The sequence below is a fragment of the Notolepis coatsorum genome (genome assembly GCF_963971535.1).
Source record: "Notolepis coatsorum genome assembly, chromosome: 9".
Lineage (NCBI taxonomy): Eukaryota > Metazoa > Chordata > Actinopteri > Aulopiformes > Paralepididae > Notolepis > Notolepis coatsorum.
Genome location: NC_140173.1, coordinates 49,214,577 through 49,241,315, shown reverse-complemented (window position 1 = coordinate 49,241,315; position 26,739 = coordinate 49,214,577). Strand labels below are relative to the sequence as shown.

General features: G+C 44.4%; 1 protein-coding gene across 1 annotated transcript in view; it reads left to right on the top strand.

Moving 5' to 3' along the window:
• Positions 1–26,739, top strand: part of tm9sf3 (transmembrane 9 superfamily member 3) — a 56,249-nt gene that overhangs the window by 25,447 nt on the left and 4,063 nt on the right. Inside the window, exons 9-13 of the mRNA XM_084321293.1 lie at positions 14,485–14,615; positions 16,941–17,080; positions 20,524–20,592; positions 21,591–21,737; positions 26,326–26,409. Of these exons, the coding sequence (XP_084177419.1) occupies positions 14,485–14,615; positions 16,941–17,080; positions 20,524–20,592; positions 21,591–21,737; positions 26,326–26,409 (571 nt within the window). The remainder of the gene's footprint in view (positions 1–14,484; positions 14,616–16,940; positions 17,081–20,523; positions 20,593–21,590; positions 21,738–26,325; positions 26,410–26,739) is intronic.

Here is a 26,739-nt window from a genome sequence, read left to right as displayed (position 1 = left end):
GGTCCTTCGAGCCGGAGGGTAATTAGTGTAATATTAATATAGTGTTATTAATATTGAAATGGCCTATGATGAACACTCCACGAAACGATCCTCCTAACCAACGCCCGCAGCGCGAACGACGGCTCCCTCAGTACTTAGAGGCTTACGCTGTCAGTCAACAACCTAGTCTTCTACTAACAGTAAACGCGGTAAAACTAGAAAGTAAAAGTATGTCTAACCCCAACGCCCAGACTACCCCGACCATAGAGGCCCCTACGGGCTCTAATGTAACTGACCAAGTTCACGGTGGGGACCAGTGGGAACCAGACATGACTTCACACCCCGCCAGTACTGAAGAAGTAGTCCCCGATGAGTCCCGGGAGGAATACAACGCTACAGAGAGAGAACTCGGCACGGAAGAAGACGGGGAGAGCACCGTGGAGATAGAGCTCCAAGGCTCCGCAAGGAGTACCCCGAGGGAAGGCTCCCCTATACAACCGCCTTCTCCCAGCGAGGCAGAGAGGACCCTACAGCAGGCCTTCCTCATCAGCCTGAACGCCGCTGCTGAACGCGACCGACTGCAGATCCAGCAGCGAAGCGAACACAAGCAGATACGTCTAGAAATAAGACGCATTCAGATGGAAGAGAATGTGGCCCGAGAACGAGCCGGTGCTCAACGGGACGCAGCGCGCGACAGACAGCAGTCGCAACTAATAGAACAGCTGATCAGACGGACAACACCCTCTCCCTCCGCCAGAGGCTCCAGGAACTCGTCTAGACACACCTCCAGGGCGGCATCCCCTAGCCGAGTAAACAACCCTGAACTTGACCAACAGACGAGGTCTATACCCCCCACAGACCACCTCCCCCCACCGGTCCAAGCGAGACCTAGCAACCGGGAAGGAGCAGCATATCCTGTGGAGAGGCTAAACCAGAGACTACAAGCACTGGATGACCTAACTGAAGACGAAGAGGAAGAGGAGGAGAACCACGCCCGACGACAGCACAGTACTCTACCGGACCAGGAGGTCCGGTACAGCCCAGGCTATACTCCCGCGGAGCTGCGCTACAGACCCCCGACTCTATACATGGGTGAGCACGACGCACGACCCGCACCGAGGAACAGCACCTGGACAAGCGGGCCATGGTACACTGCCGGTACCAGCCCATACCAAGGAGCGGGAGGAGACTCGCCTAGGAGGCCTCTCCCCCAACGCTCGCCGATGTATCCACAGTCAGCGTCATACATTGGCACGCCTATGGTACCCGACTTCACCCAAGAGAACCGGGCCCAGTATACAGAACTCCGCATGTGTCTGGAGACCATGTTGGTGGATGTATTGGATGAACGCCACAAATACGCCATCCTACTGAAGCACTTAAAGGTGCCCCGCGCACATAATATAGCGCTCGCCTACGCGACTTCCACCACCCCATACACAGCAGCGCTGGTAGCATTGGACCAGAGGTATGGGCGCATATGGGATTACGTGATCCAGGAGATCCGACGCATCGACCGCTTACCCCCAGCAATAGACAATCGAGCACTGGACGACCTGTCCATCAGAGTGCAGTCCCTGGTAGGGATGTTGGGAGCGCAAAGAGAGAAGGGGAGGCATGAACTTTACGCCAACTCAAATGTGGAAAGGATTCTGGAGAAGCTGCCGCCTGCTCGTCAGGAGCGCTTTAGGCGGCAGAGGGACCACAGAGACCCGAATGGCCCCGAACCGAACCTCCTCGATCTAGCAGACTTCCTGGCGAGAGAAGTCAGCAGCCTACGGCTAGATACATTCGGACGGAGCACCCCTGGCTCCAGAGAAGGAGCCAGACGACTAAATGATGGAAGAAGATCGGTGACTGTGATGCACCAATCGGAGTCAGTACCGAGCAGCAGGAGCCACAGTACCCCCTCCAGAACGGAGAAGTGGAAGATAGTGTGCCCCTACTGTGAGAAAGAACACTGGCTAGCGCAATGTGACTCCTTCCCCAAGCTGAACGCGGAGGAAGCAGGTCAATGGATAAAGTCCAACAAGCGCTGTTTTCGCTGTGCGCGCTCACACATGGCAGCCGAATGCCGCTTAAAGAAAAGGTGCACCAAGTGCGATGGAGCCCATCTGGACATACTTCACGACAGTAACAGACGGCGCCCTTCACCTGCACCATCCAGCCGCAAAGCGAGCGTCATGTACATCGATCCCGCCAGCAGCAGTGGAGCCCGAGTACTCCTAAAAGTAGTGCGTGTGACACTAAGCTACCAGAATAAAGTCCTGGACACTTACGCCGTCCTCGATGACGGGTCAGAGAAGACCCTGCTGCTCGCCTCCGCTGCGGCCCAGCTAGGGCTGCGGGGAAGCAAAACCCAAATGACAATTCGGACAATAAGACGAGATTTGAAGACGATAAAGGGAGAGAATGTCTCATTCTCTATCGCAGCAAGCGGCCAGCCTGAGCGACGGTACCAGATTACAGACGCTTTCACCAGCCAAGAAATAGGACTGTCGCGGTACACATACCCCGTCGCCAAGCTGATGGAGAAATATGCACATCTGCGCAAGTTACCGATCCCGCTCATAGACAATGCTATGCCGACCCTGTTGATAGGCTCCGACCATGCAGACCTCATTGTCCCGATAGACCGGGTTCATACCGGACCCCGAGGCTGTCCTGCAGCAGTCGAGACCCGTTTGGGATGGACTCTCCAAGGCCCGCTCGCCAAATCTCTCAACCGAAGTACAGCCACTAGATGTCTCCACTCCCGAGTCACAGAGGGAGAAACCGCACTCCTGCAACACGTAGAGCGGCTATGGACCTTGGAACAAATGCCCTTTAAGAACGGAAAGAAAGACATTCGCTCTAAAGATGACATTTACGCCATTCACCTCCTCGAGACAGGGACCAAGAGAGTCCCGGTCAACGGCGTGTTGAGATACGCCACGCCACTCCTGCGGCGAGAAGGAATGCCTACTTTCCACGCCAAGACAGACGCCACAGAACGGTACCTGCTGAACACGGAGCGGCGCTTAGCCAAGAACCCCGCCCAAGAGAGTGTATACCGCGCTGAGATTGAGAAGCTCATCACAGCGGGACACGTCACAAAGATGGACATTAAAGAGGCTGACCAGACCACTGAATCGTGGTACGTGCCCCACCACAAGGTCCATCACAACGGTAAAGACCGCATAGTATTTAACTGCAGCTACCAGATCGGATCCCAAAATCTGAATAAAGAGTTACTGCCCGGTCCCACACTCGGCCCCTCCCTACTCGGCGTTCTACTCCGCTTCCGCCAGGAAAAGGTGGCCATCAGCGGGGACATTAAAGGAATGTTCCTGCAGGTGAGATTAGTAGAGGCGGACAAGCCCCTGTTACGGTTCCTATGGAGAGAGAAGCCAGGAGATGAGCACCCAGCCATCTACCAATGGGAAGTCCTCCCCTTCGGAACGACGTGCAGCCCCTGCTGTGCTACATTTGCACTACAGAAACATGTAGCAGAGGACCCAGCAGCGGACGAAGAGGTCCGACACAGCGTAAAGAACAGCTTCTACGTAGACAACTGTCTACAAAGCCTTTCAACCCAAGAAGAAGCCGAGGCTCTCCTGATTAAACTCCGCGCCTCATTGATCAAAGGCGGCTTTGATCTCAGGCAGTGGGCCAGCAGCGATCCGCAAGTACTGCGCAGCCTCTCCTCCGAGGACAAGGCAGCCAGCAGCGAGACCTGGATGGCTACAATCCCGGGAGAAGCCCAGGAGATGACCCTGGGATTGGTGTGGCGATTCAAAACAGATTCGCTTCACTACAGACACAAGCCCCTGACTACGGAGCAGGGAAGGCCGGCGGCGGCGCCGACCACCAGACGGAGTGTGTACACAACACTCGCCCGACAATATGACCCGCTAGGATGTATTCTACCGTACACCACCAGGGCAAAAATGATTGTACGAGCATTGTGGGACAAGGACCAGGGCTGGGACGACCCCATTCCCGCACACCTTGCATCCACCTGGAGAGAGTGGGAGATGGAGCTCCACTCACTCCCAGGCGTTAATATGCGCCGAAGCTACTTCCCACCCACGGTGAGGCCAGAGACATGTAAAATGGACTTACACGTCTTCAGTGACGCCTCAGAGGTCGCATACGGATCAGTAGCCTACTTACGGGCCCAAGACCAGGGGGGAGAGATCTACACAGCATTTGTCCTCGCCTGCTCGAGAATAGCCCCACGCAAGCAACAATCTATCCCACGTCTAGAGCTCTGCGCAGCCCTAGCCGGAGCGCACCTAGCCACGCTCATCCAACGTGAGCTCACCATACCGGTGTCTAGAACAATCCTGTGGTCAGATTCCACGACGGTACTCGCCTGGATCAAATCGGACTCATGCAAGTACAAAGTCTTCGTGGGAGTCAGAGTCACCGAGATTCAAGACTTAACCGAAGAGTTAACCGGAGAAACAGAGTGGCGCTACGTTGATACGAAACAGAACCCAGCTGACGTCATCACCCGGGGGATCCCCCTGGATGACCTCACCCGTCGCAATGTCTACAGTGACGGCCCCGCATTCCTAAGACTCCCGGAAGGACAGTGGCCCATGCCTATCCCGAGGGAAGCAAGTCCAGAGGAGGTGGAAAATAAGAAGTCTGTGTTCTGTGGATTGAGCACCGTAGCCTCCACCGACCCTAACATAGACGATTGCACGTCCATAGAGAGTGCACAACAAAGAACATTCCTGCGGTACCACCCGGAGTGCAAGTCCCCCGCTGATATGTCAGCAGCTAACTACGAGGAAGCAGAATTGCTTCTACTGCAGCGAGCCCAGAGAGACTCGTTCCCCGAGGAATTGGCCTGTCTACAGGGAGGAAAGCCCGTCCCATCCGACAGCAGATTAATTCATCTGGCCCCCGAGAGCGACGCTCATACCCTCATCAGAGTGGGTGGTCGCCTACGCAGAGCCCCATCTACCGGATGACATTAAATACCCGATCGTATTGAACAGCCGACACAGGGTCACAGAGCTGATTATAAAGAAATACGATGAGGATGTACATCACGCAGGAGCAGAAAGAGTCTTCGCGGAAATCAGACGTCGTTACTGGATCCTACAAGGAAGAGAGGCGGTACGACGCTTCCAGCGAACATGTCTAGACTGCCGCAAGTGGCGCGCGCAGCCCAGCATACCAAGGATGGCTGACCTTCCTCCATGTCGCCTCCGAATCGGTGACAAGCCATTCCACTCAACGGGTATGGACTGCTTTGGCCCGCTGCACATAAAGAAAGGAAGAGGAACCGAGAAGCGGTGGGGTATTGTATTCAAATGCATGACCACCAGAGCGATACACATCGAGCTTCTCCCGACCATGAGCACAGACTCATTCCTTATGGCCTTCCGAAGATTCACATCACGGAAAGGAAGACCGTCTACCCTATTGTCCGATCATGGGACAAACTTCAAAGGCGGCGAAAGAGAGCTGAGAGAGAGCTTCCAAGCTATGGGCCCAGAACTTAAGACCCACCTCGCTCCAGCACAGGTTGATTTCCAATTCAACCCCCCAAACGCACCCCACTTCGGTGGCACTTGGGAACGAGAAGTGCGCTCCATAAAGACAGCCCTGTACGCAGTACTTGGGGCCCAGACTGTGGCGGAAGAAGTCCTAATGACAGTCCTCACGGAGATTGAGGGAGTACTTAACTCAAAGCCCCTCGGATATGTCTCCAGTGATGTGGCGGATATCGACCCAGTTACCCCCAACACACTCCTGATGGGGCGGCTAGATCCTGCATTACCCCAGACAATGTACCGGCCTGAAGAAGCGAACGGCCGACGAATGTGGAGGTACAGCCAAGTATTAGCCGACAAGTTTTGGAACAGTTTCCTACTGCACTACCTACCGTCTCTACAGACCCGCCAGAAGTGGGTAAAGGAGAGAGACAATTTGACAGAAGGAACAGTCGTCATGATTATTGATCAATCACTGCCCAGAGCTATGTGGCCGGCCGGCCGCGTAAGCAAAGTGATCACCGGTGCCGACGGCAAGGTCCGAGCAGCTGAAGTGCTCGTCCAGGGTCGCACTTACACCCGTCCCGTGGCGAGGCTCATAGAACTGCCTCGACTCCCAGACACAATCGATGATGACCATGACCCTACAACCCTATGACTTTGTGAAGTTGACTGACCCCTACAGCAAACCCTTATGTGTAAATAGACAACGCGATTAATCTGTCTCTGTTTAACTGATTAGGTCTGGGACCTATTCAGGGGGTGGCTGTTGTGAAGGGCCAGATTAAACCGAATATATATATTTATTTATATATATATATTTAATTGTATTTGTATATTCTCTAATATTCCCTGATATCCCTTGTATATTCCTTGTACAATATGCATTGAATATCCATTCTAGCCTACTGAACATCCCATAATAGTCTCCATTCTACTATTGGTCGAGACCTTGGTGCCAGGCTGCCATACCCCTCAGACCCAGTTCAAACGTACCGCTCCACATGTACGAACAAGTCCTAGTTCCGCGTAGGAATCTGGCTACCGCACCACTAATGGGACTATTTGTTCATAGTGCGTATATATACTGCGCTACTAAAGTAGGACTTCCTTTTCAGTCCAGTTTCTTACCCTCCAATAGAGTCACAGACGTAAAGCCTCCCCGCGACGCCACGTGTGGGAGTAAGGCCAAGTTCGCCTACCATCGGTATTGAGACATCGTGTATATTAATATTTGAATAGTCATATTTGGCACTATATCGTCGAGTTGGACATAGTCTATTAAGCTAATAATAGTCTGTTAATATATAGTGCTTCGTGCGGTGAGAATACTACCGTAGTCAGTACCCCATCGTTTCGGGCAGAGAACTGGCTGCTTACCCAGGGTGGTTGACCCCATGTGAAGCTGCACCCGAGGAGCCCCAGAGCCGACGAGCGAGTGGACCTGTATACCGGATTATTCTACCGACGACAGCCCGCCTTCCCAGGCACGGATTATGCTTTGTATACTTTGATTATTCCATGGATAAAGACCCCCGACACTGCCGTGTGTTGGAACCCCCCCCCCTGGAGAGGACGCAAGGTGAGGAGACGCTCTGCAAGACGAGGTCGCTTCACGTCTCTCCCCCGTGGACCGGAGAGAGCCGGCCCACAAAGAGTCCACCTGCTTTCATCTGTGGTCCAAGGATCGCCGGCGCATTGAACGGCACTACAGTGGGTTCACCTGGGATACCCTTGGCCGGACGAGGCAGCCGGATTCTACCCCCCCCCCCCCTCCTACTTCTGTCGGCTTACAAGCGACCGGATTAACCCCCCCTTAGTGTATCTAGTATATAATCATTAAAGTATCATTGCTGTTGTTCCTTAACTATTCCAGGTCGTATATTTACCACCTGCGCCATCAGAGATTGGACATTCTCTATTGATATACCGACGAATACTCTTTGCCATAAAAGTGCATACTATTTCAATTCATAAATGTAATTAAGTGATTAAGTGCTTGCTCTACACACCATTGCTGTGTAGTAATAAACGCATACTTCGACTTCGTACATTTGTGTTGGATCCGTTTCATCTACGTGAGAGTGTTTATGATAATATATTTATGCCGTGTACTGGGTGGCCGAATATTAAGTACAAAGGTAGTGGTAGTAAGTATCATATCTAGTAATACAGTCAGGGAATTGTACCCCTCAGTTACAGACGCCACTTATCGATTTCACGCAGTTATCAATAAATCGATAAGTGGTTATTATGATTAAAGGAATTATGCCTTTTTTTTCTCCCATTTGTCCTTTTGGATTTATACAATTGAACCCTTGCACTAAGAACCATATTAACTCTAATCATATTAATTATGATCACTTGGATACTGTAAATTTGATGCATGGTAATCAGCCTCTACTAGTTCTGTAGAGACTAGTAAAACCTCAGAAAACTGTTATATGGTTCCTTGTCTGATGTGCTAAAACTAGATTCACCCACCAGTAAGGCCTAAAAGAAAAAATGGTTTGTTTCCGGTTGCCGACCGACCCTGCCGATTTAGGTGCGACCCAATTTATTTTATGAGTTAAAAAAAAACTTAATAAAGTTTCATAAAAATCTTAGTCAAACCTTTAGTATTATGGATATTACCGGTAAACATGCTGGCAGAGTACATGCCCATGTTGTTGTGAACATTTTAATTAAATAAAGAAATTCCCTATCCATAGTCGCCGTGGGAAAGAATAAAATAAAAAATAAAATAAAATAAATTCCCTACCTACCCATGGCCTTAACTGGCAACCAACAGGAAACAAACAATATTTTTTTTATGCCTAAGCTGATCACTGCAGTTTTGGGGGGCGAGCTACACCCCCCCCCCCCCCCCCCCCCCCCCACTCCCCTCCTTTCCTACTGATTTCACCAGGCTCTTATTATTAATGAATGAATGAAAGATTTCTATTTTCGAACAAGTATAAAAACTAAAATATATCTGTTCATTTGGCATATAATAAACTTTATTTGTATAGCACTTTTCATACAGAAGTTGCAGTTCAAAGTGCTTCACAACAGTAAAAAATACAGGCATAAGCAAGCATGCATGGGTTCGAGCCCAGCTCTCGGCGTTGCTTCCAGCTTGGCTGGTCGTTCATACTAATACAATTGGCAGTATTAGGGGGTGGGAAGCTGGTGGGTGGGGATCGGACGTTGTGGACAGCAACTCCTACAGGTCGGTTGGTGCGCCTGCGCAGCAGAATCGGGAAGCAACGGGGGCGGCGTGTCCCTCCCACGCAGACCCTCGCCGCTGAGAGATCACACTGTGCAGGTGAAAAGATGCGACGGCTGCCTCCTCGTGTACCGGAGGGGACACGTGATGCAAGGCTTCGTCCACATTGCAGCCGACCTGTGGGAGGCATGGCCTAACAACGTTCGAGACAGGGGAGGGGTAGAATTGGACAATACGAAATTGGGGAAGGGAGAAAAATAGAAAATGGGGAGAAAAAGTAGATAAAAAAAAAAGGTAAAAAGTGTGATTAAAATAGTTCAATTTTAGTTCAACAGAGCAGCAGTGCTCTTAAAATTACAGTGCATAGAACCGACACATGAATTTGATAGGAAGTGTAGGTAGGGTAAGAATAGTGCAGGTAAAGTACAATTTGTGTCAGGATATCCCTGATGTTTCATTTAAATGCCTGAGCAAAGAGAAGATGTCTAGCGAGTTGGCTTCCCTGATGTTTTGGGGTAGTTTGTTCCATAGTTTTGGGGCATAGTTGATAAAGGCTGCATTACCGTTCCTCTTTTGACTGTTTCTGGGAGCCTCTAGTAGTCCAGCAGCTGATGATCGCAGTGTTCTTGCTGGCCTGTAATTTATTAGAGTGTTGGCGATGTAGCTAGGTCCCTGTCCATTTAGAGCTTTGTATGTAAGGAGAAGAACCTTGAAGTAAATTCTAAATGTTACAGGGAGCCAGCTAAGACTGTGCTCTCTCCTTTTGGTTCTAGTAAGCAGTCAGGCTGCAGAGTTTTGGATTAGCTGAAGCCCCTCTGTGGTTTTCTTAGGGAGACCTGTAAAAAGTGCATTACAGTAGTCTAACCGGCTAGATATGAATGCATGAATTAGCTTCTCAGCATCGTTTTGATTAATAAATGGTCATACTTTTGCTATATTTCTGAGATGGAAGAACGATGTTTTGGTCACTTTGTTAATATGAGAATTGAAGTTCAGTTCTGAATCTATGATAACCCAGAGACTTGTGACCTCAGATTTGATCCAAGGGGTTAGTCCTCCTAGGTTCTTTATTAACGTTTCTTTTTGTTTTGTTTTAGGGGCGATAATTAGAATTTCAGTTTTGTTCTCGTTTAGTTTCAGGAAGTTCTTACTCATCCATTTATTTATTGCCAATAAGCATTCTGTGATGGAGTTAATAGCTGTATCATTTGGTTCAGCAGATATGTACAGTTGTGTATCATCCGCATAGCTATAGAGACCTACATTATGTTCTCTGATGATATCACCCAGCGGTAACATGTAAAGGGAGAAGAGTAAAGGACCTAAGCAACTCCCTTGTGCAACTCCATAGTTGTCATATATCTCAGACATGTGGCCTCCTAGTTTAACATCGAATTTCCTCCCTCTGATGTATGTTTTAAACCAGCTTAAACCGACAAGGTTTTCAAGACTATTGATTAGAATATCGCGATCGATTGTATCGAATGCTGCACTGAGATCTAGCAGGATAAGAGACCTTATTCTCATCAGAGTTTAGTCTGAGGTCACTGATTATTTTGTCGAGGGCAGTTTCAGTGCTATGATATTTTCTGAATCCCGATTGAAATTCTTCTAAGATGTTGTTTTCTTCGAGAAAGGAATTAATTTGACCTGAAACTATGTTTTCAAGTACTTTACTAATCAATGGTAGGTTAGATATTGGTCGATAGTTTGCCAGTACATTACTATCCAAGTTAGTTTTTTTTAGTAATGGCTTTACAACTGCTGTTTTAAAGGCATCTGGTAAAATACCAGTTCTAAGGGAAGTGTTGATGATATCTAGCACAGGTCTTGAGACACTATTAAACACCCGCTTGAAGAAAGCTGTAGGTATAGGATCAATGTCTGAGGTGGAGGAGTTACACTCAGACAGTTTTTCAGAGTTCATCTAATATGTGATGATGCATGATGTGAATCTTCTCATGGTTACATTGCACGGTTTGTCGTAATCGGCTTTATTTCCATCATGAGTAATGCTGACCCTGATCAAGGTTATTTTGTTGTTAAAGAATAGTGCAAGTTCTTCACACTTAACCGTTGATTACTGAGGAGGTGTAGGGACAGTGTCGAGTAGTAGATTAATAGTGGAAAAAAGGATTCTGGAGTTTTCTGTAATGATTTTAGTAGTCTTTCCTTGCTAAGCGGATGGTTTTATTATAGGCAGTTAAAGCATCTTTGTATATATCACAGTAGATAGTGCTTTTTGTTTTTCTCCATTTTCTCTCAGCTGCACGACATTTCCTTTTTTCTTTGTTGACAGCATTATAGTTCAACCAGGGGGAGGCTCTGATTTTCTTTTTTCGTTTTTAGTGGGGCGACATAATTTAATACAGATGACAGTGCATCATTGAGATTTTCTACCATTTCATTTAGAGAGCTGTCATAATTGTGTGGTTCATGTAGTCTGATAAGATTAATGAACTTTGATTCAGCTTTGTCATTTAGGAGCCTCTTTTGAACTATGATTTATTTTTTAGTAAGGGTTATTTGAGCATTAAAGAATATACAGTGATGGTCGGAGAGAGGTATGTCAGTTATTGAGAATTCTTTTATGCTTAGCCCAGTTGTTATGACTAAGTCTAATGTATTTCCAAGCCGGTGAGTTGCATTTGTTATATGCTGTGTTAGATCAAAGCTATCCAGTAGATTTTTTAGCTCTATAGTTTTGGAGTCTGTTTTCTTGGATGGAAAATGGATGTTCATTTAGGATCACCTTATCGTATCTGGTAACACATGGTGAAATCAGTTCAGAGAACTCTTGTATAAATATTGGTGAGTGTCTAGGCGGTCGGTATATTGTGACGATTATAGTTGATTCGGTTTTGAGTTCAATAGTGAGATATTGCATCGATATGAACTCACCTAGTTCTGTGATTTTAAACAAGAGCTTTGAGGAGAAAATTGCTGCGACCCCTCCTCCTCTTCTGTTTTTTTCTGGGTATTTGATGAAAATTATAGTCTGGTGGGCAGGTCTCTATCATTATTGATGTAGCTGTGTCGTTATTGAGCCATGTCTCCACTAAGCAGATGCAGTCTTAAGTTATTTTCTTTAATCTGATCATTTACAATTTTTTTTTTTATTGTTCAGTGATCTGACATTTAGGAGGGCTAATTTTATTTGTTGGACTTGTTCTATGTCATGAGAGGAGATCTGCTTTGGCTGGACCTTGATAGCTTTGAGATTAACAGCGGGTGTACGCATATTTGATGGTGTATGTATGGCTTGTATAGTTTTTTCCATGCCATTGGCTGGTTAAGATTACTGGTAGGGCTGGGCGATATGGCCTCTAAATGATATCACAATGTTTTTTTTGCTATGTCACGATACAGGATGTACATTAGGGCTGCACGATTAATCGTTTTCTAATCGAAATCGCGATTTGGAATGATGCAATTATCAAATCGCCATGCCTGCAATTTTTTTTTATTTTTTTATTATTATAATTTTTTTAACCAGGAAGTCCCATTGAGATACAAGATCTCCTTTGCAAGGTAGACCTGGCCAAGATGACAGCAATAACATTTGCAATACATCACACAGCAATAAAATGTGCGATACATCACACAAGAACATAATAAATGTGCATGTATACAATACATCACATGTAAACACAAAGCAGAATAGTCTACATGATAGTAAAAGTGTATAATACAGGGTAATACAGTAATTTTGCAGTTGGGACCCGACTACAGAAAGCAGCAACATTCTTCTTGTATTTTTTTTTTTTTAAATACGTTATAATCGCATCGCAAATCGCAATCGCAATATCTGTCAGAATAATCGCAATTAGATTATTTCCCAAAATCGTGCAGCCCTAATGTACATCACGATATTTTGACATTTCCTCTAAAGCCCTTAAAAGTGCTTGATTTAACCCTTTGAAGCATACAGTCACACCAACATGATGATTAAAATAGTCCCTGCAACATATGTCTGCATTAAACCATGAAGATGCTTTCAAAAATTATTTAATTAAACATTTCTAAAAATCTAAGAGTAGTCTACTGACTAATACAGATAAATGTTTATTAACATCTAAGACAATTTATATAAATACTCTTGGGTGCCTAAGACTTTTGCACAGTTTTGCACTGTTTTCTATCCACTTTAGCCAAAAATACACACACTACTGTGAGAAAATAATTATCTTGTAACCGAGGAATGGTCCGCCTATACTTTTAATATATAGTAATATAAAATCACGGGAGACTTGACTTATGATTTTTATTATCAGCAATGTTATAACATCCTAATGTTATAACATCCTACTGGTAAACAAAACACTGTAAAGGTGTGTGTGCATCATCATCATCATATATATTTACTTTTTAATTGCATGAAACATTATGAAGTATTCTCTTGTGCTGCTTTTCCACGGTCTGCACGGTACCTACTCGACTTGGTAGTACCCCCCATAGATAGATATAAAGACGGTACCCCCCCCCCCCCCCCGTCAGTGTAGCTGGGGCGCCGTGACGTCATCTTCAACGCGACACACAGAGGATTTCGACGCTAGCTAACAAGCTACTGTATGAATCCAGTGCCTTATTAGCTCATTTACGCTAGCCGCAATGTTAACTGTTAGAACGCGAGGCTACTACCAGTTCATCCACCTCGGCGCCTCCATATTCCATTGCCGTTTCTGAATAAAACATATAGGGCTAACGTTTAAACTTGCGAAGCTCTCTCCACTTCTCTCACACTCTCGTATCCCTGTTTCCTCCAAACAAACCTGTGGCCGTCTCTGGGTGCGTGTATGGGCGGGTACATGACGTAAGTTGGGGTGAGTGTGACTGTGTGCATTTTTTTCTTTGAGAGACGAAAGAGTAAAGGCATGCGCTGCGCCAAAGTAAGTAATCTCAACCGCGGCGGCCTATAAACTGATGTGAGGGATTGTGAGGAACATCACAATGTCCACGATACGTTTAAAAAGTGTATAGTTTATGAACTGTACCCGATATTTATTTAATATTGTCATATCGCCCACCCCTAATTACTGGTATATTTTGAAAGATGGCATGATGTTTGTACTATACTGTACTCTGGTGCATGATTGGTTGATTTGATTAGCTCTTTCGGGGACATTTGATCAGACGAGTTGCTGATGGCCTTGTGTGATATGGGGGACAGGACGCCTTGTGCTGCTGCTGCACCTCGTGGTGAGAGTGTGTCCTTCGTGATTATCTCTCGTGCTGGTATGAGTTTGATGTCCTTGGAGGTCACTAAGGCATGACGACGTATGTTTGCTGCAAGAAGCCTCGATCCTAAGCGATATACAAAAGATAAAAAAAAGACAACAAAAAGAGAAACGGATAAACAAATCATAGTTAACGTTGTATCTCTCCAATACATTTATATAAATATACCTATAAATATATATATACTAAATAAATACCATATGATATACATAATTTCTTAATTTCTTTTTATTTACATCTTCCACATCAATACACGTCCTCTTCCAGATACCCATTTAAGAAAGATTTTTTGTACATCTTTTTAAACTGATTCATGTTTGTACTCTGTTTTAGCTCTAACTCCAGACAACAGTGTCCTCTGGATGGCACCACTCAGAGGACCCACTCAGTCATATTGAAATTCAGTCACTTAAAATAAAACGGTGCACCACCTTGTTCCCAAGCCCCTGTCACGACTGAACGCTTTATATAAACATCTTTTTTTGTTTTGTTTTTGTAGAATACATTTGTATATCTTTACCCCATTAGAGGTAATTGTGGTTTCTGGATTTTGTTTTGATAACGTAGGCAGGAGATGGATTAAGCAGATGTTCATCGGGGCCTTCCTGATCCCCGCCATGGTGTGTGGGACCGCGTTCTTCATCAACTTCATCGCCATCTACTACCACGCCTCCAGAGCCATCCCCTTCGGCACTATGGTAGGTTCACCTGGGTATCTGCAGGGTATTCAAAAGTATTTCATTCATTATTCTCAATTGAAGGCCTTAAAAGGTATTAAAGTCGTACATTTCATTTGTGCAGGTATTACATTTTTTTGTGAGGGGGGGGGGGGGGGGGGGGGGGGGGCAGCAGCCTGGCTCTCTGCGAGATGAAATAATATGAAATATATTAAATGTTTTTGTATTCAGGTTTTTTTTCCGGGGCTACCGGGAGCTTGGTGCGTCTGGTGAGAGCTTGTATGGAATGAGAATTTTAAATGGTTGCGCAAGTGCAGCCGCTATGTGTCACAGTGTCACTATGTGTTTGTTTTGTTTTGTGCTAGTAAGGTGGTGAAATTGGTATTACATTTAGCTCTAAGTGGTATTAAAAAGTCGTTGAAACCGGCATATCCGACGAGGTTTGGTTTAAACTCCATTATCGATTGGTTAGCCTTGCTGTCGGTTTCTCTTCAGACACCTCCCATTTGTAATCCCTCCCCCTTTTCAACTGAGATCGCTTAAAAAAAAAGCGTCTTCAAAAACACGAGGTGTATAGTTTGAAGGAGATGTGTGTCGCCACCATTGAAAACAATAGAAGCAAGTTACAGACGCGTTCAAAAAGACGTCCAATGTGATCACAGACTGCTGTCCACACACACTGACTGCTGTCCATCATTCCATTTGGGCTGTGGGGGTGCTTAATGTCTGAAGGAGTCGACTGAAGGCTTCTTGTCTGCGAAAGCATGCAATTGGTCCACTGATAGATACATCTTGATACTTGTCTACTCTAGTGTGTTCATTAGACGAGTGAAATCCTCTTTCTGTGCCTGTTTTCTTAGGCAGTTAGCCTCGCTGGTATGTGCGCCATTAGCGTTAGCCACGCTTCTAAGCCTCTTTGCTTTTGGAAAGAATGATCCCAAAAAAATTATATATATATATTCCAATTTTTTTTGCATTCAACTAAAGAGCTTGGCAGTCGACTACGGCTCCTTTCGGTCGATTAGTCGACTAATCGAGGTCAGCCCTAGTGTGTACTGAGTTAGTGTTGTGTTTATCATATAAATATATTTTTATTTTTATAAGTATTTGAATAATAAGGGTGAAATCCTCTTTAGCCTCTACGGGTATGTGCGCCATTAGCCTTAGCCACGCTTCTAGGCCTCTTTGCTTTTGAAAAAAATTATATATAAAAAAGGGATTATATTCGACTATGGCTCCTTTTGATCGATTAGTCGAGGTCAGCCCTATTCATTTCTCAATATATATACAGTTGGAAAGGAAATACACAGCAATCACTCCTCACTTGGCCTGGCTCAGTTTAGAAACGGTTAAATATATATATATATTATGTTTTGTTTTTGCAAGTCTATGACATGCTGTTGATATATACTAGGTTAGGTGGAATAATCTGACCAGATTATTCACAAAAACTGATTACAGAGTGTTGGATTAAGGATGGAGTTTACTGACAGAATGATGCTGCATGCTGCGTGGTTACAGCACTGGAGCCCTAAGCCTAGATCTCTGTAGAATGGTGAGCTAGCAAAGTATTTAAACGGGAGTCGACGAGACTAAGTGGTACCTTGACGTCCTGACTGAGTTATGGATAAGGTATGTCGACTGAGAACAGAAGGCGATGTGGGGGAGGGGGGGTGCGAGAGAGGGAGTGAGGGAGGAAGAGGAGGAGGGGGGGGTGGGGGGGCGAGAGGGAGGGAATTTCTCTGTCGATCTCGCCACTGAGAGATCGAGCTGTGCAGGTGAAAAGATGCGACTGCTGTTACCTCAAGTACCGGAGGGGACTTGTGCTATGTATGACTTAGTCCACATTGCAGCCGGCTTGTGGGAGGCAAGAAACGGCGTTCGTGACAGGGGAGGGTTGAATTGGATGATACGAAATTGGGATGGGAGAAAATATAGAAAATGGGAGAAAAAGTGGATTAAAAAAAAGCATTGATATGAACAAATGTAACCATTTGACCTTTGTGATTTTGCTGATCTGTATCATGTGACCTGTACCATCCACTTGAGGAATTGTTTATTATGTAGCTCCTCCCAGTCACATTCAACCAATAGGAAGCCCCCATATAGATCACATGACATCACTACTACATTCATGCTCTGATGAAGGCCGACGCTAGTGAAAGCGTTAACCCTTTGTAGTGTGGCAGTGAAAGGGTTAAAAATGTGAATCCAGTGCTATTGGGAAAACGGGAGCAGTGCTACGCAGGAAGATGGGACATTTTGGGGGCGGCTAGTGATGGGCTCATTTCACGCTTACTAGAAATGTCAATGACTAAATAGCCTCATGCATTTTTCTTTCTTTAGGTTGCCGTCTGCTGTATCTGCTTCTTTGTCATTCTGCCTCTAAACCTGGTTGGAACCATTCTGGGGAGAAATCTGTCCGGTCAGCCGAACTTCCCCTGCCGAGTGAATGCCGTGCCGCGGCCAATCCCAGAGAAGAAATGGTACAGAGAACACTTTATATATATTATCCTGAAAAATAACACTGTTACTTGGAAAAAGACAATTTCTTTTTAATTATTGCTTATAGTGGGGATAGATAAAAGTTCTATGCAGAGTAGGGCTGCAACGATTAGTTGACATAATCGACGACGTCGATCATAAAAACTTGTCGACGCAGAATTTTTGCGTCGATGTGTCGCCGCACATTTCTTATTTTTTTTATAATTTTTATTTTTTTTGCACTACCTATCTTTGTGAAAGTGGCTTCTCAGCTCTGGTCCAGCTGAAGACAAAGCAGAGGAACAGATTGGACATTGAGCATGACCTCAGAGTTGCTTTGTCTACCATCACCCCAGACTTTGAGACTCTTGTCAGGAGCAAACAACATCTGCAGTTATCCCATTAGTTCCCTGGGATGTTAAGCTAAGAAGTCTGCTAAGAAGGATATATTATTTATTATTATTATTATTTTATTTCATTGGGTTTTTAGCCCTAGTTGCACTTTTGTTGCAACCCCAGTTATCCCATTAGTTCCCCCAAACTTACTGTCGGTCTGTTATGTTAAGCTAAGAAGTCTCCTAAGAGCCCGGAAAAGGAGCCGCGCCCACAGGAAGCAGAAATGGAGGGTGTGACAGAAATAATCGTTAGATTAGTCGACTAATCGAAAAAAGAATCTACAGATTAGTCGACTACCAAAATAATCGTTAGTTGCAGCCCTAATGCAGAGTAAACATTAAAAGAAAATATATATATATGAATAATAGTAATTCATCCAGAGTGTTGAGGGCTGTGCAGAATAAAAGTATTGCTTTTCCCCAAAAAACTATTGATTTAATGAATTTATCATTATTTTTTATTTTTCAACTTTTTATTTGAATAACAGGTGTACAGCAGATACATGTCCCACAGCACACGGCAATTATCTCACCCTCTGGTCCCTTCCCCCACCCACGGCCAACTAAACTAAATAAAGACAGGACAATAATAAAATTAAAATAAACAATAATAAATAATAACAACAATGACAACAACATCATTGTTGTACAACAGACAGGCCTCTTACACGTCTGTTGTACAACTTCTTCTACTAGGGATTAGGGAAACCCACCTCCAAAAAACACAACCAGGGACAGACACCCCAAGACCCCCGGCCCCCTCCCCCAACCAAACAGCAAAACCACCAATCAACACGGCCAGCGCCAGCATGCGGACATATTCACATACCGTCACTAGTCATATCAATCAACAGCCCCCCCCCTGCTCAATCGAGAAAACAGCGGAGACCAAAGGTCCCGGAACATCTGCCCCCAGCCACGCTCCTCCAAGGTCCATCTCTCCAGTGGAAGAAGCTGGGATATCTGATCTTGAAACATCTCAAAAGTGGGCGAAGAGTCATTTTTCCAAAACAGGAGAATACATTTCTTGGCAAAGTATGTTATAATAATCAGAATTTATATTTTTTTGGATCCATCTGGATCTCAGGTAATTCATTTAGTAAGTAGGCACATGGAGACAATTCAAATTCCGTTTCCAATACAGATTTAGTAAATGAATGAATACAATTCCAGAATCATTTTTCACAGTGCCAAAACATGTGTAGAAATGTTCCTTCGTTAGTTTTACATCTAGGACAGTTTAATGAGTTACGGTATCTCTAGAAATTGTATGCATTTTTATTGGAGTTAAATACAATTTATGGATACATTTAAAATGAGCTTCTTTGATTTTGTTACTTGTAAATGGGAAGTGTATTCTATCACAAATATTTAGCCAGGTATTTTCATCAAATTTCATGGTTAGGTCTGTCTCCCAAATCCTCAACAAAGGCAAAAAAGATGAGTGACATTCTTTGGAGAAGATGTCATACAATTCACTAATTTTACCTTTTAATTGTGGTCGATGACATTAGTATTTCTTTTATTTCATGTAATTCTAGTCTTAGTTTATTTTCTCTTCCAAGTGTATGTATAATGTTTCGCATTTGTAAATATTTAAAGAAATCAGTATTTGGGATGGCTGAAACAGGTCTTTGAATCTATCTGAATTTATCATTTAAAAAATGTGGTGGGTCCAAAATGAATCTTGTTTACACGTTGATTGCATATATCCTAGAGATGGGCACAAAATTGCTATTCGATAGTCACTGGGAATTATTCGATAGTCACTGGAAACTGTTCGATAGTCACTGGGAATTATTCGATAGTCACTGGAAACTATTCGATAGTCACTGGGAATTATTCGATAGTCACTAAATCACCTAAAAAACGTAAGTATCGTTGTACACGACGGCGACGCCACACAAAACATTAATAAGGCTGTGCCTATGCTGCTATGACTAATGTGTTACCAAGTTGGCTAATTTAATTGTAATCATCTGTTTTTGTAGGTGCATTGTCTGATAATTATAAATTAAATATAATATAATTGTTTGCTTGATAGACGAAGGTTGCAACATAATTATGTAATGTCATGTCGTTGGCTGTGAGAGCAGCCCCACTGCACCCAGGCAGCGCAGCCGAGTGAAACCTTGTTGGCTGCGTCACAGTCACGAAAGGGCTACTTAATTAATTAATCCAATCCACTTTATTTATAGAGCACATTTAAAAACAACAAAGTTTACCAAAGTGCTGTACAAGTCCCACAACATAAGATAAAAAAATATATATATATATTATAATTAATATTATTATTATTATTTTTTTCTCGAAGCTTCGAATTAAAATCGAAGCTCGGCCCCGAAGCTTCGATTGCCAAAAAAAGCTTCGAAGGTCAGCCCTACTGGAAACTATTCGATAGTCACTGGAAACGATTTGATAGTCACTGGGAACTATTCGAATACTAATTGAAAATCCCACACACACACACGCCTACGTTAACATATCATATTCTTTTTACTTGATAGCGAATGTGAGATAATCGAGAGAGCTAGCTGGCTGCTGTCATTGCTAACGGCTAGATATTGTACTTAATAGTAAACATAAATGATTAGATTTCTTAAAAAAATCGATGCCCATCCCTAAAACATCCCCTCCCTACTTTGCATTTCCCCACGTGGAATGCACCTGGTCGGATAAATGGCATGCTAATGCTCTAGTGCGACATCTAGTGGCTGAATGTTATCTATAGCACCTTTTACATTTCTCATTCAATTACCCTATTAGTTAATATAGATACTCTAACATTACGTCGACACTAACCCCAAAATACAATAGACTACAGTCACTATTATCCTTACCTGGAGGGCTGGAATATGACGAGTGGTTCTGGATGCTTTGAGAATTAAATTAAAGATGTATTACACTTTTGTTCATCTACCTTGGGAGTACACATGAAACGGGAGGCTCCTGTAGAAGACTGCTCACTCTTGTGTCTTAAATACATGTATCGAACTGAATATTGTTATGGTATTGCAGTAGTTGTTGATGTCAGTTTTCTGGTCTCATAGGTTCATGGAGCCAGCGGTCATTGTCTGCTTGGGAGGAATCCTTCCATTCGGCTCCATTTTCATTGAAATGTAAGTAAATTCTTTGGTGAAATGGATAATTACATCTGGTGCTCCAGATGGGTCTGTATGCTGTAAGGTCAATAACGTAATAGTTAACGACAGTGGTTCCCAAAGTGAAGTTCGGGGGGGGGGGGGGGGGGTACCCAGGGGATGTACCCAGGGGCTCCCCAGCAAAAGGAGGATGTTTAATTTCACTATAGTCTTATGATAAGATATTCCTTTATTGATCCCCTTGGGGAAATGTGGCCATCATAGCAGGAGGGGGGAGGGGAGGTGGACAGGTATGGGCAGGGTAATAGTGGAAAGACATAAATATAGGCAATAAAATTAGATCTGAATATAAAAAAGTTAGCAGCACAGTATAAAGAAGTTAGCAGCACAGTATAAATAAGTATAAAAAAAAAGTTAGCATAGCAGCACAGTATAAAGAAGTATTAAAAAAAAAGGTTAGCAGCACAGTATAAAGAAGTTAGCAGCACAGTGAGAGAATGGGTTAAGAATGCAGATTTTGATCGTAGGTTTCATTCCCTCCACTGGGAGAGACCATTGAGGCGCATCAGTGCTGACAACGGGTGTCTGCCTTAGACGATGTTCCACTGTCAAACCAATCTGCCCCAACAGGAAGTTAACTAACCGGTGCTTCCTTTTTTACTCTTATTATTTTCCCGTAACATATTGAATAAATATCATATTGTTGTGCCCTCCCCCCTCCTCATATCTTTTGTCTCTTTTATAAATACTGTAAGAACTGAACATTTTGGAAAATACGCAGAAAAGACATGGCACATCTTATTCTCTCTCTGTCTCTGTCGGTCTCCCTCTGTCTCTCTCTCCATCTCTGTCTCTCTCTCTCCATCTCTGTCTCTCTCTCCCTCTGTCTCTCTGTCTCCCTCTCTCCGTCTGCTCTCTCTCTCTCCCCCCTCTCCCCCCCTGTCTCTCTCCCCCTCCTCCCCCCCTCTCTCTGTCTGCTCTCTCCCCCCTCTCTCTCCCTCCCTCCCTCCCTCCAGGTACTTCATCTTCACGTCGTTCTGGGCCTATAAGATCTACTACGTGTACGGCTTCATGATGCTGGTGCTGGTGATCCTCTGCATCGTGACGGTGTGCGTCACCATCGTCTGCACCTACTTCCTGCTCAACGCTGAGGACTACAGATGGTGAGCCTCCTTGTTGCTGCCTACCCGGAGACGCTGCACATCGATACCCAGTACCACTAGGGCTGGGTATTGAAATCCAATGCTTTTTATGGTATTGATTGACTTGTTTTGATACAATCAAGTTTATAAAAAAGATAATAATAATAAAATGGAAAATGCTGTCATTCCATACCAAATAATAATACATTCAATATATAGCGATTTTATGAGTACTCAAAGTCGCTTTACACACACACACACACACACACACACACACACACACACAATCAAATAATTTAATAAATACAGTATAGAGTAAAAAAGAACAAAGAAATATCAACAATAAAACTATTTAAAAATTATTTAAAATGTAAAGCTCGAGTCTTGATCAGGTGAAAGCAAGCTTGAAGAGGCGGGTCTTGAGGGCCTGTTTGAAGAGGGGAGGGTGGTTGATTGACAGATGGGGAGTGTTGGATTTCTCGTGTTCAGCCTTTAATCAACTCGTCACCTGTGGTTCTGTGAAGTCTCTGCGTTGTGTTGTTTATACTCTACTTATCATACTGGCTGTCACACGCTGGCATCACCCCGTTGGTACATCCGTAATCAGAAGAATCGACACTGGAAACGTGATACCTTTCCTTAAATCGTTATGTTTATTCCATAAACATATACTCGAGATGGAAACCATTTTGAAAGTCTACTAAATTCATTATCCTAACTAATCTCTCCTGTTTTCAGTCGTTAGCCAAAAGCCTTCCCTGTTAGCCGAAGCTAACTATCTCTTGGCTCAGGAGGGTGGAGGGCCTCCCATCCCCCACCCTCCAGCTTACTGCCGTCTCTTTGTCCACGTGTCTACGCGTCTGCCTCGTCTCCTAGCCTCAAACCCGGAAGAACTCATATTTTATAATGTCAGCGTGTCTACGTGTCTCTCTCTCTCACAGCGGCCTGCCTTGCCCCCCTCTCATCTAAGTGACATCCAGACTGCTCTCTCGATGCTGACCTTGGCTAGTGGGTTATCTGCTAAAGGCCCTGTCTGCGCCTTCAGTCTAACTAAAAACACACACTGGATGTCTCCTCCTTTAAGATCTATTGACCTATCTAGAAGCTGTCTGTGTTAATATAACGCCTGAGTGGAAACGTCCAATCTTTCGCCGTCAACTAAAGACTCACTTCTTCAACCATTATCTGAATAAAAAAAAAAAAAATCTAACCTTAACTAACCGTACTGTCATGCACTTGTCCTAATAAACTAACCTACACTGTAGCACTCAACACTTTGATGAACATTGTTGCTCAGCTGATAGAGTTGTGCCCTTCCTGATGGCTTGTCGTACAGAACTTGTAAGTCGCTTTGGATAAAAGCGTCAGCTAAATGACTAAATGTAAAATGTAAATGTATATCTGCTGTAATCTACAGCTATTTACAGTATGTACACATATGAAAGTGATATCTTTCAGGAGGGTGATGCCTAAGTATTTAATCTCATCAGCGTCAGTCAGTGAGCCAATATGCACGTTTGTTCCAAGATGTAATAAGGCTGGTGATCGGCCATTTCTTCTATTCAACCAATCTGCAATGTAACAAAGCCTCTGATTGGCTTACCGTGTGTGTATATATCTTCAGTGGAAGTCGGCGACATGAAGCTACAGACGCTCCTCGTAGCGCGTGATTGGATGACGGATCCCAGCGTGACGGGCGGAAGCAGCTTCCAATAGAAATTGAGATGAGCTCAACGTTTACTCACGCTCCCATTTTACGCTGCGAGGCGTCAACGAATCGCAACGCAGACATTTGTATTTATACTGAAGGAGAAACAGACATAACCCCAAACCTTTCAACTAGAATTCAATTTACATATCATAATATCGCCCCCAGAATTCATGATATGAATTCAAAAATCAGATCTGAGCAATAAATCAGAATTAAGCACTAAGACTTGCAGTGTGACCGCGCCACACGGTTCAAAACAAACATGTCTAATGATGATTCTTCTCCTGTGGATCGCTGCAGCTGTTCGCTAGAACGCTGCGATTTAAATTGTGAAAAACATTAAGAGGGACCACAGCGTGTACGGAATGGAACATCTCTCGTCAACTCAAAACTGATCCTGAATCAGTCTCTCCTGCGCTGGCTCTAAACGCAGTGTCGAGAGAGGCTGTGTGAGACCAGAATCAGAACGTCATAATAGATTTATTATTACCAGACTCACTTAATAGGCTTATTACAAGCAGCACACGAGATGAGTCGAGAGTGGGTGAGGGTCAAGCCTGAATCAGATAATCTATCTATGGTTTTGTCACATTATAGATGCTTGAAATGCTTTATCTTAGGGGACATTATGACGCAGAATTTCTGAATCACAGACTAAAGATGAGGTTTGGCATGTACAGTCACACTTTTCACAGTCCCGGCTCTGTACACCACCACAATGGACTTGAAATTAAACAATCAACATGACATGTTGTGCTTTAAGTGCAGACTTTCAGCTTTAACTTTAATTTACATTCAAATCAGGTGAACAGTGTAGATATTAACAGTTAATCATTAACGGGTATAACAGTTTCTACATCTGCCCCCTGCCCCCCACCTTTTTAAGGGACCAAAAGTAATTGGACAAACTAACCATCATAAATCACAGTCACTTTTAATACTTGGTTCCAAATGCTTTATCTTAGGGGAAATTACGGAGCAGAACTTCTGAATCACTGGCCAAAGACTAGGTTTGGCACGTACAGTATCTGCTACCAGAGACAACGCCTCTTAACACAAATGGGATGCAGCCAGGCCCATGTAATATCAGTAATAGCCTAGTTGTTTATAATTGGGTTATTATTTAGAAGTAGGCTACCAGGGGCGGTTAGGTGGCCGAGCGGAGATTGCGTTCGTCACCAGCCCCGGAGCTGTGAGCTGGATTCGCCTGTTCGAATCCAGCTCACAGCTCCGGGGTTGTCACCAGCTTGGCTGGCCGTCTGCACTAATACAATTGGCTGTATTAGAGGGTGGGAGAAGCTGGCGGGGTGGGTCCGGGTCGTTGTAAACAGCGACTCCTACAGTTCGGTCGGGGCGCCTGCTAAGCGCGGATAGGACTTGAGGGGGATAGTGTGATCCTCCCACACGCTACGCCCTCTCGATGAGAATCCGCGCTGCCAGGTGAAAAGAAGCGGTGATTGGCTGGACGTGTGTCGGAGGAAGCACGTCCAGCAGCCTCCACTCTCCCAGATGATCTGACTGTGGGGGGTAAGTGCGCAGCGACCAGGAAGGGACTGGGAATTGGCATACGACTAACATTGGGATGGGAGAAAATCGGAGGAAAATGGAGGGGAAAAAAGACCAATAAAAAAAAAAAAAAAAAAAAAAGAAGTAGGCTACCAGCTGGTTAACTCAGTGTCGGGACAGCAGCAGCACTATGTGTGACAGGTCGCAGTCAAAGACTCTTCTAAACAAACAGGCACCAAACACGTCGTAGAGCAACAGAAAGAACGTCCAGGCCAAGCTGTCTTCTGAAGCCAGAGGTCTGTAGGCCTCTTATAAAGTCTGGCACATTCTAGTTAATAAAAAAATCAGTAAGGTTGATTTTTCCAGTCACACTACTTAGCTGAGGCTTTTATTCAAAGTGACTTACAAGTTCTGTACGACAACTCAGCAGGAAGGGTACAACTCTTTCAGCTGAGTAACAGTGATCAAACAGTGCTGAAACTTGGGCGCTGCAGTATTGAGTGCATAGACATAAGACATATTAGTATAGTATGCTACTCATCCATCATCTCTTTTCTTCCACTGACTTGCTGAGTGTTCTTGATACCCTTTTTTTTTTTTTTTTTTTAGCTGCGACCAGCTAACATCTCATTTTTAGCTGAGACATCCTCTAGCGGCCACCGTTTTCAGCCACAGTCGTAGTTTTTCACAGGGAGGTCAAGTGTGTGAGTATGTGAAGGTGTGTGTTCATGTTAATTGGCTAAAATGAGTGGCCTTTCACAAAAAGGTTGCAGCTATTGCAATATTTTTTTTATATTTTTTTATTGTTTTGGCTATTCTGCAAGTCCAAAATGTTTTAATAATAATAAAATAAAAACACTGCACATTGCCATGTGAATCAGTCACGTCCCTGTCCTTTTACAGTATAGAGGAGTGGAGGCAATAAAAGATGTAAAAATTACGCAGCCCATTGTCTCCGAATTTCCCCAAGGGGATCGATAAAGGAATATCTCATCTTATGTAAGGCGACACTGTCCATCAACACAATCTACGCTGAAGCATTTGAGAAGCTTTGGCTCATTTAGTTAAATTAAAAGAAAATTGGTTATTGTTGAAAAATGTGTTTTACACTCTTCAATCTTTGAAGTATTGCTTTATTATTGTTATCGGTATTTGCACTGGTATTGAACGTCTTCTAACGATACCCAGCATCAATTAACACTGTCGTAAATATACACCGTGTTCCTGAAAGACCATATTCAATCCAAGTGTGAAAGACGATGTCTTCATAGTAACCAATGAAAACCAACGCGGGGTGAACGTGGCACACATGGAGCAACATTGTCCCGTTACCTGCTGGGCCTTTTAAACTGAATCGGCTCATTGTGCCCTTTGTCTCCCTCTCTCTCCCAGGCAGTGGACAAGCTTCCTCTCCGCCGCGTCCACAGCCGTCTACGTTTACATGTACTCCTTCTACTACTATTTCTTCAAAACGAAGTGAGTTTTCTAGTCCACCAGACGGTTGTATCTCTGCATGAAATGGGATCCCACGTGTGCTTTTCCTTCATAAGTCTCCGAAAAACGTATAGATCCTTATCAAAGGTGCACGTCGGGAATCTCGATATGAATCTGCCTGTCTCGGACCCCGCCCTCTTTCCCTCGGAAGCGGCGGTCGTGATTGGAGGATCGAGGGAAGAGGGCAGGGTTTTAGATGGATAAATGGACTGAATTTATATAGCGGTTTAATCCAAAACTGTCACGTGCCATGTGATGTTATTGCCTCCGTCCAGTCATAAATATTTAGAGAACACAGAGTTAGGTCATGGC